We start from the raw sequence: 13,729 nt of genomic DNA, 5'->3' as shown, positions 1-13,729 counted from the left end.
TGTAATAAATTTTGTTTTAGAGTAACCTATCATTTTTTTTTTTTAAACGAAGGTGTCTGGCCAGTTTATGCGCACCTCGAATCCTCGAGAATTAGCACAGTAATTCATCTCTATGGTCTTTATTTAAATCGCAGATGTACAGATGGGGAATCCAACCCTGCGCCTATTCACATAATTTTCAATTCACCCTAACCATTTAGACAATCCACGGATGAATTATTGTATCATTGCTTAATTTCAATAAAATAAATAAATAAATAATACTATTATTTACAATCAATTGGGATCATGCTTTGAGAATTCGGATCGGATCAAGTGAATCGTCCGATCTGAATTATAGAATTGGCAGCACTCAACCGGATTGTAGTCCATTGCTTAACCTAGTTTTTTGAATTGGTAGCATGGTTTCAAGTATCCATATCATATCGACTGTATTAATTATATAGTATAGATTATCCATATAGTTTTAAGGGTAAAACAGTAAATAAATATACTTTTTTTAGAAAGTTGTCGATACGTAATCGAAATCGACATGGATAAGATTGGTAGTGAATCATTTTTGCTCTTCTTTTCGCCCGTTTGTTTCCTCACTTTTATTTGAGACTTCTCTTGTAGTAAGGTCTCTAAAAGTTTAATTAATAATAAAAATTCCGTATTTTATGAAATGTTTGCTTCATCTTGATTCAATTTATAGGGTATCGATCAATTTTGCTCCAACAAGGATCAGAAAATGATTCAATCAAAACTGATCCCAATCTGATCCCTTAATTAATTTCATATTCTTGAACCTTTGTTTCGATTCTTACCAAAAAATAAACTGGTTTTGGTTGGGGTTGGGACCATGGAATTAAAAATTGGACCGTATCAGTATCAGATGCATACCTCTATATGTGGAATGATTATTATTAGAGGTAAATATGTCTAGAAAAATAAATTTTTTAGGGGAAGTTTTCTTATGAGATAGTATGGTTCCTACGTTTACATGAGGGTCAATGGGAGTACATATGGAATCATCCATAAAAGAGTCATTTTCCCTTTTATGGGGAGCGAGGCAGTCATTTCGTCTCCTCCCTCATTGTCTAGGCGCAAGGGCCATACTCCCCCATAAAAAACATTTTCCTTTTTTTCTTTTCCTTTTTTGTCTGCCAACAAAGACCAGAGACTCAATCCTTTTCTCTTTCTTGACTTCTTGCAATATTGGCTGAGGTATTTACCAAATACTTTAGCTGTTGTGTTCCAAGACTTAATAATCTAACCATGGGAATGTTGACCTAGGGTAAAAATAGCAACCAGGTAAATACAAATAAACGAAAAGGAAATTTTCCCCATTATGAACTTTTAAGGTTTTAAAGACTGTGTTTGGTATGCGTTTCCAAAATGGAGAATGCATTCTCAACTTAGAATCAGAACATCGTTTGGAACACCTTTAAGTTGGAATGCATTCTTGATTTTAGAATGGGAATTGTGTTTAGTATGGTATTCATATTCTCATTCTAAAAAATGAATTCTTCACCTTCGTGGCCTTTTATTTTTTCCATATGTAGTTTTCTTAACCCATAATTTTTTTTTTATTTACTACTACTAATTTTTTTTTTTAATTTACTACTACTTCTCCACTCTTTTATTGCTCAACCCCCTATGCGAAAATGGGATCCTTAGGATTAGCACATACAATAGTTTTCAAGAGCTTTATATTTATCATGTAAGAAAACAAATTTGAACTGATTTTTGCTTTTTTCATTTTTAAAATTAAATATCTGAATTGAGATTCACCATATGGATAAGTATAATGGATAAGTCCACAAAAAACGTAATTACCTACGAGTTGCCACGCAACCATGAAAAAATAAAACCACATCAAAATGCCAATGATTAAATGAGTCTCCATCTCAACAAAGCCTACAATTTTCTTTTTCATAGAAAAGAAAATTAATTGAAAGAACTACAAGGGGGGAGGGTCAGGAAGTTAGAAGTTTGATCACATATCTGTTCAGTTCTAGTATTGATAGCTAACTGATGCGCCACCACCACTTGGTCATAACATTTTTTCACTAGATTAAAACTTACAAAACATCTACTCAAATATTTCAAAATCCAAGAAAAAACTTCTCTCTAACAATCCATTACTATCTTCTTCAACATAGGTAAGCGTGGTCAAACCGTGCAGATACCATCTTCACCATCCATGTGCAGTTTGTATGTTCATTCTCATGGGGAGACAATAGAAATAGTGGGTGGAACTTTTATGGAGTAACCATGAATACCAAGAAACAAACTTGTGTGATCAACAGTGATGAAAAGAAACAAAAAGAAAATCAATCCTTTTTTTCCTTTTTTCTTTGGGGGGGGGGGGGGGGGGTGGTGTTCAATAATACTAAAGCCTGACAACACTAACTAGAAGTCAGCAGAATGTTTCATAAGAGACTTCATCCAGCACTGCCACTTTTATTGTTGTTCATCACACTAACATGAATGAGTTCATTTAAAAAAACATAAGAATTTTTTTCCCTTCTTCATAATCCAAATTAAGAGAGAACAAACTGAATCCAGGTCTTTTGTAACTATTCATTTTGCCTAAATCCACAATCTAATACATTATAGGTAATAGATGAATAGATATTAGATACTGTCCATAATACCACTACAGTTGTTCAGGTTGGTAAATGAGACAAAAGATTACAACTTCAGGCATTTCCAGTTAATAAAAAAAAAACTTACCCAAAAAAAAAGGTTAAATAGAGAAGAAAGGTATCTCCCTTAATAATTCCAACTAAGACACAATGAATGAAACCATTTGCAGTTATTCATGTTGCTTAAATTCACAATCTAAATACGTAGCATTCAATAGCCAAATAGATATTGTCCATAATACTGCTGCAGTTTGTTCATGTTGGCCATAGCAGAGTTGCTGGAACACTTTCAACAGCATCAATTCAAAAAATGTTATTGAGGTCTAGGTTTCCAGCTCAAACTATTGCTTTCATAATCTGGTCTGAAGGTTTCATTTAGGAGCTTGGGCCTGTCCTGTGGTTAAAACTTCCATAGAAATATCTTCTAGCTTGCTCATGCATGTGCTTTTTGAATAGTGTCGAGTCAGAGGCCTCCTGAAATTCCTGTTGCAAAGTTTTTTGACCAGAGCTTGGGTACTCGCAGTTATATGTCATCTCCCATCTCTGAATGAGTTGTCATGCTTAAGTCAGCACCAACAATGAAGTACTTATGGCAAAATTTCGATTTGCACAGTCCATCAAGATTGGCTTCTCTTGACAGTCATTTTCTTTTGAGTCACGTGAATGGTTCATCCAGCCAGACCCCCATTGATATAGTAATTTCAGATCTTTATCATATTAACACCCTCTGGTTATGCCGAATCCAATACAATGCAGTCAACATTTTGACCATACTTCAACACCTTTGCTTTGAATTCCTTGCATTTGAAAGTTACAAATGCCCATACCATTCAGTACAAATTTTCAGTATTGGAGGAATGGAGGGTGGAGTGGATGATTGCTGCTTTAATGTCATTTCCATTTATCTAAAATAACTTCAAGGGAGTAGGTATCTTGATTATGTCTTGGTTCGGCCCTACAAGAATCATGTAAAGCACAATTCCTCCGGATGATTTCCCCTGTTTCACCAATGAAAAATTGTACTTTACTTCTAAAGAATAACAATACATAATGATCTTTATATTATTTGCATTTTGGAATTTCTACCACGTGCATAGCTTAGAAAAGAGTCTGGAAACTGAATGACAGCCAGAAGGACTACATAGAATCCTAGCACAAAGGTGAACTCTATTAGAAGAGTCTTGCCTTCAGTACTTGATTGGTGCCTAAGTTGATTGTTTCAGGTGAAAGAGGGATTTCCCAAGCAAGCATAAACCATGGCTTATTTGCAGATAAAGCAGGGTCCAAAATATTAACATCTTTTGCAGATAAACAGGGTCCAAAATATTAGCATCTAAAAAAAAAAATAGGGGGAAAAATGCTACTACTCGAACAAGAAGAAAGTATAAGTTAAAAAGGTAATGCACCTTAATGGAAAAGCATGTGACTCCACGAATGGGTCTGCAAAAGATTCCCTTGGTTGTCTGCAAATTAAATCAATACCAGAGTATTAAACACGAGCAACAAGACCAAGAAAGATAAAAAGTGTACAAAAACACAGGTATTTCCATTTTATTTCAGAATACAGCCTAGACAACAGAACAAAAGTGAATCATGACAAATGTGCACTACACACACATTGTCCTGGTCCCAGGATAAATTCAAAGTTTTAAAACTGGGGCCATAAGATATGACAAGGCTCAAAAGGTGTAATAGAGAGAACTTACAATAATACTTATCTCAAACTACTGCTTTCATCCATCAGCTGAACCAAAACCAACTCAGCAACTTCGTGCACCTTCCTCCGACACCAGAATCCACCAACAACAGCAAACCATATGGCCTCATCTGGAACACATCCTTCAACAACCATCTCCTCGACTATCCGAGCAGACTTGTGGATATCACCTTTTTCAGAGAAGCAACTCACAAGAGCACTGAATGTCTCGGCATCAATAGAGATCCCCCTGGTTCTCATACTCAGATACACTTGAAATGCTCGATTTCCATTCTTCTTGGTACAAAGGCCCTGAACCACTCGGTTGTGAGTCTTAACATGAAGATTCCAAGTCAAACGATTAGGCGAGATACCCCCAAGCACCATCTCATCAAGGAAGTTTGCCGCCTCTTGGAACTTAAGGATATCACAGAGGCCATTTATGATTTTTCCATACAATCCTGCATCCGGTTTCAAGCCCTGCACCTTCATCCTGTCAAGAATCTCCAAGGCTTCCCGAAGCTTCCCTTCTTTACAAAATCCATTAATTAATGTACTATAAGTTATCATATTTGGAGGATGACGGTCACCTACCATCTTTTCCAATAGCTCCATAGCTTTTGAAGATCTGCCCCCCTTGCAGAGACCATCCATCAGAGAACTGTAAGTAACCACATTGGGATTGATACCTTTCATTTTCATATCTTTGAATAATCCCATGGCTTCATCCAAATTATTAGACAAGCATAAGCCATGTATTAAAGAAGTGTAGGTAACAACAGAGGGAGAACAACCTTTCGCCTCCATCTCTTTGAAAAGCTCTTTTGCTTCAGAAATCCTCCCGAATTTACATAACCCATTAATTAAAGTTCCATATGTATAAGAATCAGGAATACAACCACGATTAGGCATGTTTTTGAATGCCCGACAAGCGGCATCTATTGTCCCATTGTTCATGCAGAGGGCCTTAATCAAAACATTGAGTGAAGCAACACTTGGCAGAATACCCATTTCTTTCATATACTTATAAAACCTTTGGGCCATCTTCAACTGACTCTCATTGACAAGTATAGAGAAGACTGTGACATAAGATTTTTCAGTCAGTTCACATTGGAATTCTTTCATCCTCTGAAAAATCCTCACGGCATCCAATGGCTTGTGAGCCCGGCCATAAGCTTTGCATATGGAGAGGAAGATGTCTTCAGTGATGTTACATTTCTCCTCCTTCATTCTACTAAGAAGCTCCTCGGCTTCTCTGAACCGGTTAGCGGAGGCTAATCTGGCAATCATGAGACCAAAGGAGTTTTGATCATGCCGGAAACCATTAGAGTACTCTGCCGTTGCTGAATCAAATACGAGAAGGGCTTTCTGGATGTCCCTTTCTGCTCGTATCAGCTGCTGGACTTGGGATGATGTAATTTGTTTTGACCACTTGGTTAGCGTCTTGTAACTCATAGCAGTTGATTTCATTCTGGGAAAAATTCACTGGATGTGATTCAAGTCTTCAAGTTTCAACTAAGCTTTCTTTCCGTGAACCAATATCAGAAAATTACAGAACGGTTCTCCATCAGCTGTGCAGAAAGAAAGACTCTTTTGAATATAATACCTTTAACAGTTAATACAGAAACAACTGAACCTGTACGAATTATAGAAAAATTTGCCACAAAGGGAAAAAAAGTGATTGCAACGCATCCTGCAAACGGAAGAAAGTGATAGGAATAAAACAAAAGAATGATGGGAACAAAAGATGAATGATCATGCAACACGCAAATGCACGTGATATAGATCGTGTAAAAAGAATTCCAGGTGTAAGTGCAACTTGGATGTGAAAGAATTGATATAGAGGAGATGAAAACCAGATTCCATGACTGTCCAAAACGCAAAAGATTAATAATTTTTTTTCTTAACAAAAACACAAGTATACAACAGAAAAATCAAAGAAGAAATGGTTGGAAAGCAAGTAAGATGGGTCGACTATAATAAAGTTAGCACTTTAACATAAATTTGTCCAACCCAATTGGACAAAGAAAGAAAATCAGATTGAAATAGCATTTATTCTACTACACATTTCACCAAACATGCATCATGTCATTAGGCAAACCATATGCAATGTACCATTTGTGTTGAAATCTGAAACAACCAAAAGGCACTGTGTCTTTCAGCCACTAAGCTTCCCATTACTGCTAAATTTGAACATTCTGAAAAAGTCTGTATTTGTTTTACGGTTTTACCCAAGAGAGAGTGAAAGAGAGAGTTTGCATTTGTGAATATAAAAGGGAAAACATGGATCTCTTAAAATACCCGTGTTGTTCAATCGAAACCTTACTTCTTCTCCCTGACCCAGTTAAGAGAGATAAAAATAGAAAAGAAGGATTAGAAGTATCTAGTTTGTTAGTACGGCATTATACCTTGGTCAATAAAAGTCACAAAACGATCAAAACTCAAATTACTTAGCAAGTTCTTAGCAGATTACGATGCGTTTTGTTTGTGGGGCTAAGCAGAAGAATCTATGATGGAATTAGTATTTGTATTGCCTATCATTCAATCTTCAAATGTCCATGAGAACCTCAAAGACCTTCTGTATCTTGCTGCTACCTTCCTTCATCCTCACCGACTGCTGCTTTCCTTCTCTACAGCTCTGCTTGTGCTATCATTCCCTGTTATTGCAATGCTTTTAAAAAGTCCACATGAATCAAAAGCGCTCCACTCTGTACAGAATTTCTTTAATAGTAGAAAAATATCCTCAGAATCATGAAAAGGCTCTTTGAGAGTTCATTCACTAATCCCTTTAACTCCCACTCCTCCTCATTGAATGGGAAAGCTCATAACAATCAGAAGCAATGACTTCAACACTGCCCCATTTCTAGACTCAAATTTCAATGAGAAACAACAAATGGAGAGATTTAAGTAATGCCTAATGATGTATAAATGAATTGGATGTCTGTTTATAGAAACTGCTAAATAAAATTCTCGCAAACTAGATATTGCAACAGAAATAAAGGAATGAAATCATCGTTACCTGAACCGCGTTCCTGATGAGAAGGGATTCATGATTGGTTCCGTCATGAAGCTCTAGTTGAGCTCTATCCGAATCAAATAACAGCAGAAGAGGTTGAAGCAAGACTTTTTCAGCAGATTTGAGGAGGGTTTATATTCTTCCCCAAAAGAAGAAAACAAGAGGGTTTTAGATATAGCATCGGTTCTGCATCGTCCACAGCAGATCGTTCCGATTCTGTGAGAAGTGCACTCGGCCCTAGCCAATTCCGATCCTGATCGACGGATTCTGACTCCATCCCAATTTTTTTTCCCACTAGCGTTAAAAGGGTAGGCAGTGTGGCCCGTGTGCCACCGTAAGGAGCCAAAGGGAGTGCACGAAGGCATCAACAAGGGGTAGGATTTCTAACTTTGATGAGGGGGTGGGGAAGTTATTTTGCCTCCTTTGTGTATGGGGTCAGGGGCTATATTACCTTCCAGGCATCTTTTTCCATCTCTAAATTATGGGTTTGTCCATGTGGGAAAAAGATTATCTCTAATTAATTGGGTGTTCGATTAATGATTGGATGGGAGGATCTGAGGACATGTGTCATGTATTGGGATGTGTGTCTAAGGTCCTTCCAACCCTTGGATCACTAATTGGGCTCCCAATGGAGAGGAGCCCAATCTATTCTTGTGGCAGAGCACCACACCAAAGTAACACCTCTATCTCTCTCTTTGGGGGTAGATATGTCATTTCGTAGGAGAGGAGAGAGATAGATGGATGTTCTTCAGATAGCTTGAACACAAGAAGCCCAATGGGATGTGTGGTGAATTCGGGACCTGCATGTTTATTAAGAGGAAATGAAAATTTTAAGAGACATTTCCCTTGTTACAGCTAGATACCTTGAGCAATTCGCTAGAGGGTGGACTTTGGTGTAATGGTAAGATTGTTTGGCCTCTCTAAAAAGAGATTGTAAGGCTGTTTATATTATGACCCTCGTACATTGGATACACCCATTCTTTGTAGGGGTTCTGTATTTCATGCGCTGGGATAATTTCACATCTTTTGATACCTTCAATTGCTAGAATTTCATCGCCACTGTGACTGTCACTCAGCTCTGCTCAGGATTGACTTGGATTGAAGCCCTTTGGGACACCACCAATCTCCTCAGGAGTTGGCTGATGTGTCTGCATTTCGGTAAATGTCTTTACTTTTTGGTGTGTCTCAGAGCCTCCATCAACGTGGGTTGGAATTTGCATGCTGATGCTGAGGGATCCATAAAAGCTTATAGCATCCAGCTTCCTAGTTTCGTGTCTTGTATTACTCCAAACGCAACATGAACTATATTATAAGGCTCCTCTCCGACGCCCAACACAGCATTCAACAGCTGGGAGTACCCAGGCATGCACCCCAACACCTCAGTGCACGTGCCCAGGTCCTCCCAGCCATCCAATGCGTTAGAGAAGATCTTTTTTCCACTAGTACTGGGCTTTCACCATCCCAACGTGGAAAGGATCCCCTTAAACTTTGCTCTGTTCATCTCTTTCTGGTTTCCCCTTAGCCCAAAGACATGATTCCAGGAAATGACTCACTCGGGGGGGGGGCTTAATTTGATCTTTATCATTAAAAGGATAAAGAGTGTTTAACTTCAGAGAATCAACATTCCTTGAACAAACTCACAAAGACTGTCACTACAATTCTTTCTTCACAAGTCATGTAGAAACTCCCCACTCCCTATATATTTAAATATCAATTAGAAAGAGGTGAAAAGACTGAAAATCTTGTATCTTTTATAGGTAATACTGAAGATTAATATTTAATAGCCATGAGCATAACCCACATAATGGCCTCGAGACCGGAAATTGCGATGATCATAAATTGGATCTCCATAGTCCACAGCCTTTATCACCACTGCTTCACGCCGACCATCTTGAACTGCCCCAAACACAATCTCATTGGTAGTCTCAGAACTCTGCTCATAGCATGTTTTCGGGCCAGACGAATAATGCCTCTGATGATGTTGCTGAGGCTGCTGGTGATGCTGTTGTTGCTGCTGAAAATCACCATCCCAACCACTATAGAAAGCTCGACTTTGCCGGAAATGGTTGGTCTTCTCTGGGTCATTAGTCATGAAAGCATAGGTCTTCCTTGGGGTTGGGGTCCTTGTTTCTATAGACGGTGGCTCATCTTCATCAGGTATCACAAAACTTTCTTGCAATGGCCAAGCATTTTGACGCTTTTGCTGTAGACAGTCCTGCTGTTGCAGTTGATGGGTCAGTGGCTTCCTCCTAGAACCTGAGAACAATGCCCTGAATATTTCCGCCACAGCTCCACCAGTATTGAGGAAAAGCCTCCCAAGTGAACCAAAGAAGCCTTCTTCTTGCTTCTCTGATTCATCTTCGGTGGGGATTAATGGTGGCCTGACTGATGATTTCAGTGGTTTCTGATATGGACTGGATGGAAAGCTTGTTTTACTACTTATGGAATCCTATAAGAGCAAGAAAAGAGTCAACTGTTCTATGTTCTTCCATAGGGTATGAAGACCATTGGTGCAGATAGCTTGTGACACATTTAGCAATGAGAGGAACAGTCTACTCTCAAGTGAGAGACACCAAATCAAAAGAAATATTTTGTCAAAGAAGTCACAGAGAACATTAATCACTCACATTTTGGGCAGAGACAATCGTACACACTCTCCTTTGGAGCAAAGCCAACATGTAACCAAAGAAGCCAGCAGCAACCAGCACGGCAATCCCTTCAATGAAAGAAAAGACCATTTTATCCATGTCCAATATCAAAAGAACAAAGGCAAGGGGGAAAATAATCAAGCTGTTCAATTTACCTAAAGGAAAACCACTCCCATATTGGTAGGCACAGTCATCAAAATGCAGCTGTATCTCTCGAATAGCCTGATTTCCTCTATCTATGACAAGAAGAGAGCAGCTGCTTCCGATATAAACAACATCAAAATCACTGGAAAACTTTGCATCTTCACTTGGCCCATCAACATAGCCCCCTCCACGGCTCCATTTTCCTCCTGCAATTGTTGTAACCCCTGCACAAAGAAATTGAACCATATCATAACACTGAGAAATCACTCTTTGCGCAGCAACTCTAGACCCAAATATTAAAATCCACTCCATGGAAATTAATAACGTTAATGGGTAAGAGAACCGTTCCTTGTAGAAACGCAACCCTAAAACGATGCAGAAGATAATGGAAAAACAAAACAAACAATGCACACGAATTTTATGAGGTTCGACAAGGTTGCCTACGTCCCCGGTGAGATGAGATCCTGCTTCACTATCAATGGAGAATAGGGTTACAACGCTCGTCCTCACACCTCTCAGTATTGCTTGCATTATAGAGAAAGAAACCCTCGCTACAAATACATAGCGAAAAAACCCTAATCCGGAAAGTACACAAATGCCCTCAAATAAAAAATTCGAGCGGGGGCTGCGCCCCCCTACATCCCCTGCTATGCAGGGGGGCCTCCTGCCCCCTTGCAACCCCCACGGCTCGCTAACCGGCTAGCGGGACCGCCGTCCTACCTGTCTAGGTGCTGCACCAGTACTCCCTGGATTAAACTACGACAGAATACAAGACATCATACACCAACATTCCTTTGGGTACAATAATCTTGAAATGGATACCAACATTTTACCTGCATCACTGATCTTCCTGATTGCCATGTTCATAGTGTCCGCTATGTAAATATTTCCCCTATCATCCACAGTAAGTCCCTTTGGCTGGTTCATCCTTGCTTCTCTAAGCTTCCCATCCACATGTCCAGAATAACCTTCAGATGATCCAGCAACCAGTTTTGGCCTACTATCTGCAGTTTTCTATGCATTCAAAATCCACAATGGAACATATACTTTTTCCAGTAATCTGTTTAAAGAACTTAAAAAGAAGAAGAATATGCCAAGAAATTCGATCAACCACATAACACATTATGGAAGAACAGTAGCTTATACTCTGGACCAACCATAATAAGGAAAATTCAATCAACCACATAACACGTTACAGAAGAATCAGAGATTATACTGTGGACCAACCATAACAAGGAGAAACTTAAAAATTAGGCCTGGTTTATGTTCCAATTGTTCAGGTTGTCATCAGAAACAAAGTGATAAACTCTCTTCATTGTTATTCAGACAAGATGCACATAGAGCATATGAGAAAAAGACAGTAGTTTCGAGTAACAATGAAGTTTGTCCTTGAAGAAACATAGCTTTAGCAGAAAAGGAAAAGATTACAAATTTCGAAAAAGATGGAGCTGGGTATTTTGCATTATTTAAGTAAAGACACATTGTACTTTAAAAAGTGGAGCTCTTGTCCTCAACAAAAGCAAAATCAGGAACCCAATCATTTAAAATGAAGTTCAAACTTGGTTGAAAGTTGAAACTTATGTGAAAAGCAAGCAGTACGAAAGATCTCCGGAATAAATCAGTTGGGAAAAGGAGCAAGATTTCTCCCCAAACTTATCAGAAACAAAATGAAAAAGTAGAAATTTCTTAACACAATAGTAGTAATTTGCAGGAACATCATAGTAGAACACACAGTATAAGAAAATATGAGCAGGATTTCAATAGATACATGATCCAATCAACCCAAAATTATATGTCATTACAAGAAAACCCACTTACAGCGAGACAATGGTGATGAAATCTTGTAAATGTTACTGTTTGCAGAGTCCAAAATCAGAAGCTCCCCATTGTTTGAAACCTCAACCGTGTACGGCTCGATTCCAAGCTTACTCCCATCGAATACCGTCTCTACAGTGTAACCACTCTCAAACTTCACCATCGGACGACCAGAAACTGCTGAAAATCCAAATCCCATTAATCCCAGACCATAGCAGAGAAAAATCTCTCAGTACCCAAAACACTCAAGAACCCACGAGTGAGAGGGGGAAGAAAACAAAGACAATGCCAGTTCGATCTGACAATATTACCAGTTTTGGTGGTTGCTTTAAGTGACCACAGCCATTTTAGAAGAGCAGAGAAACCATTGGAAACAAACCCAGTAACAATTCCTGCAAAAAATACACAAAAGACATATGAGATATAGGGGTTGCAATATAGGAAAGATTGAATCTCAAAGAAGCTGGAGAGCTTATACACACTTGCAGGATCAGTGGCTGAAGCTGATGAGAGACATCCAAGTAAAACCATGAGTAAGAGAGCCAAAACAAATCCATTCTTCCCCATTACTCCCATATACTCAAGAACCCACAAGGAGAAAGAGAAGCTCAAAACAGAAGATTCAATTTCAAGCTCTGCTGCATTTTCAGAAACCCTGTAAAGCTCATCTGGGTAAGAGTAGTAAGAAGCTAAAACACTGCGATACTCTTTACTCTTTTTAAGGGAACCCTTCAAGTGCTGGTGATGAGCGAGGGGAAAGGGATAAGAGGGCTTCTGTAGTGTTATGGGAAAATTACACAAGGAGGCACCCTTTTGGGTTCAGCTTCAGCCCTCTCTCTCCTCTCTCTTCTCCCTCTCTTTCTCTCCTCTCACAGAATCGGAGTTCTTTCTTTAAATGGTAAAAGAGGCAAGAAAAATAAAAGGGTATCTAAGAATTGGACAGCGTAAGGGAATCATATGCTTTCCATTGTCTGTGTGTCTTAAAATCTTAATACAATTTTCATATTTATGAGTTTGGTCTTAATACATTGACAGGTCTTAATGTCACTATCACGGCCACTCAGCTTTCAGACTATCATTGCCATTAGATCCGAACTTATTTAAAAGAGAAAGTAAAGGTAAGTTTCGTTTGTTTGTCTAAAAAAATTCATTGAAATTTTTCTTAGGCTCCGTTTGGTATTGTTCTAAAAAAACATTTTTGGAGTTTTTTTGTTCTATCGGAACGAAAAAACAGAATCTTCTGTTTGGTGCACTTATGTTCTGTTTCTATTTTTTTGGAAAAAAAAAAAAAAAAAAAAAACTGAAAAAATGAGATTTGATGGAACTCCAAAATAGAGTTCCGTCTTCCCAGTTTCGTTCCATTTTACAAAAAAAAAAAGTTCCCGATAAAAATTTGAAATTTTGAAACACCATTTTTTCGTTTAAAAACTGCATTTTGACACAAAAACTGAAATTTTCGTTTTTGACACGAAACGACGTTTATGGAACAGAAACAATACCAAACGGGCTCTTAAAGCCTTCGTGTATATTGTGCCGGTGTATGCCGACTTCTTTTTTCTTTTCCTTTCTTTTTTGAAATATAAAAGTTGTGTATGCTCGTATCAATTATGTCTATCTCTTTTTTCCACCTTTTGAAATTACCCTCTACCTCTTTATATGATATCTCATTTGGTGCCTTCATTAATAATAGAGGAAATTACACTCACCTACCTTGTATGTTACAAGTATTATACTTAGACCCCCTGTGAAGTTTTTAATTACAAACGTACCCTACGATGTT

The 13,729-nt window shown here is 38.3% G+C and overlaps 2 protein-coding genes across 5 annotated transcripts; both read right to left on the bottom strand.

Annotated features, from left to right (window-relative positions):
- Positions 1–2,629: 2,629 nt before the first annotated feature.
- On the bottom strand, positions 2,630–7,665 carry LOC122078585 (pentatricopeptide repeat-containing protein At5g46100). The gene is made up of 4 exons (XM_042644621.1): positions 7,346–7,665; positions 4,337–5,897; positions 4,037–4,093; positions 2,630–3,628 (listed from the first exon to the last, which is right to left on the bottom strand). Exon 2 carries the CDS (start codon positions 5,794–5,796, stop codon positions 4,345–4,347), a length of 1,452 nt encoding a protein of 483 aa, XP_042500555.1. The 5' UTR covers positions 5,797–5,897; positions 7,346–7,665; the 3' UTR covers positions 2,630–3,628; positions 4,037–4,093; positions 4,337–4,344.
- A 1,261-nt stretch (positions 7,666–8,926) lies between these two features.
- Positions 8,927–12,922, bottom strand: LOC122077747. Of its 4 annotated transcripts, none has more exons than XM_042643597.1 (7): positions 12,432–12,922; positions 12,261–12,341; positions 11,953–12,129; positions 10,968–11,138; positions 10,146–10,358; positions 9,970–10,058; positions 8,927–9,560 (listed from the first exon to the last, which is right to left on the bottom strand). In XM_042643597.1, the coding sequence occupies exons 1-7, from the start codon at positions 12,523–12,525 to the stop codon at positions 9,120–9,122; spliced, it is 1,266 nt and encodes a 421-aa protein (XP_042499531.1). In that variant the 5' UTR covers positions 12,526–12,922; the 3' UTR covers positions 8,927–9,119. The 4 variants fall into 4 exon arrangements, with proteins under 4 accessions (XP_042499531.1, XP_042499532.1, XP_042499529.1 ...); XM_042643598.1 differs by having other exon boundaries at positions 8,927–9,557; XM_042643595.1 differs by having other exon boundaries at positions 8,927–9,791; positions 12,432–12,920.
- Positions 12,923–13,729: the final 807 nt, after the last annotated feature.

This window comes from Macadamia integrifolia, chromosome 5, assembly GCF_013358625.1.
Source record: "Macadamia integrifolia cultivar HAES 741 chromosome 5, SCU_Mint_v3, whole genome shotgun sequence".
Taxonomy (NCBI): domain Eukaryota; kingdom Viridiplantae; phylum Streptophyta; class Magnoliopsida; order Proteales; family Proteaceae; genus Macadamia; species Macadamia integrifolia.
Note: the sequence above shows the minus strand (reverse complement) of the source record. Positions and strands in the feature narration are given on the sequence as shown.

Coding starts and splice junctions, on each gene's coding strand:
- LOC122077747 (XM_042643595.1), bottom strand. CDS start 12,525: ATGGGAGTAATGGGGAAGAATGGATTTGTTTTGGCTCTCTTACTCATG. Junction 10,059..10,145: donor TGGGAGTGGTTTTCCTTTAG/GTAAATTGAACA, acceptor CTTTCATTGAAG/GGATTGCCGTGCTGGTTGCT. Junction 9,792..9,969: donor CGATTGTCTCTGCCCAAAAT/GTGAGTGATTAA, acceptor TTGCTCTTATAG/GATTCCATAAGTAGTAAAAC.
- LOC122078585 (XM_042644621.1), bottom strand. CDS start 5,796: ATGAAATCAACTGCTATGAGTTACAAGACGCTAACCAAGTGGTCAAAA.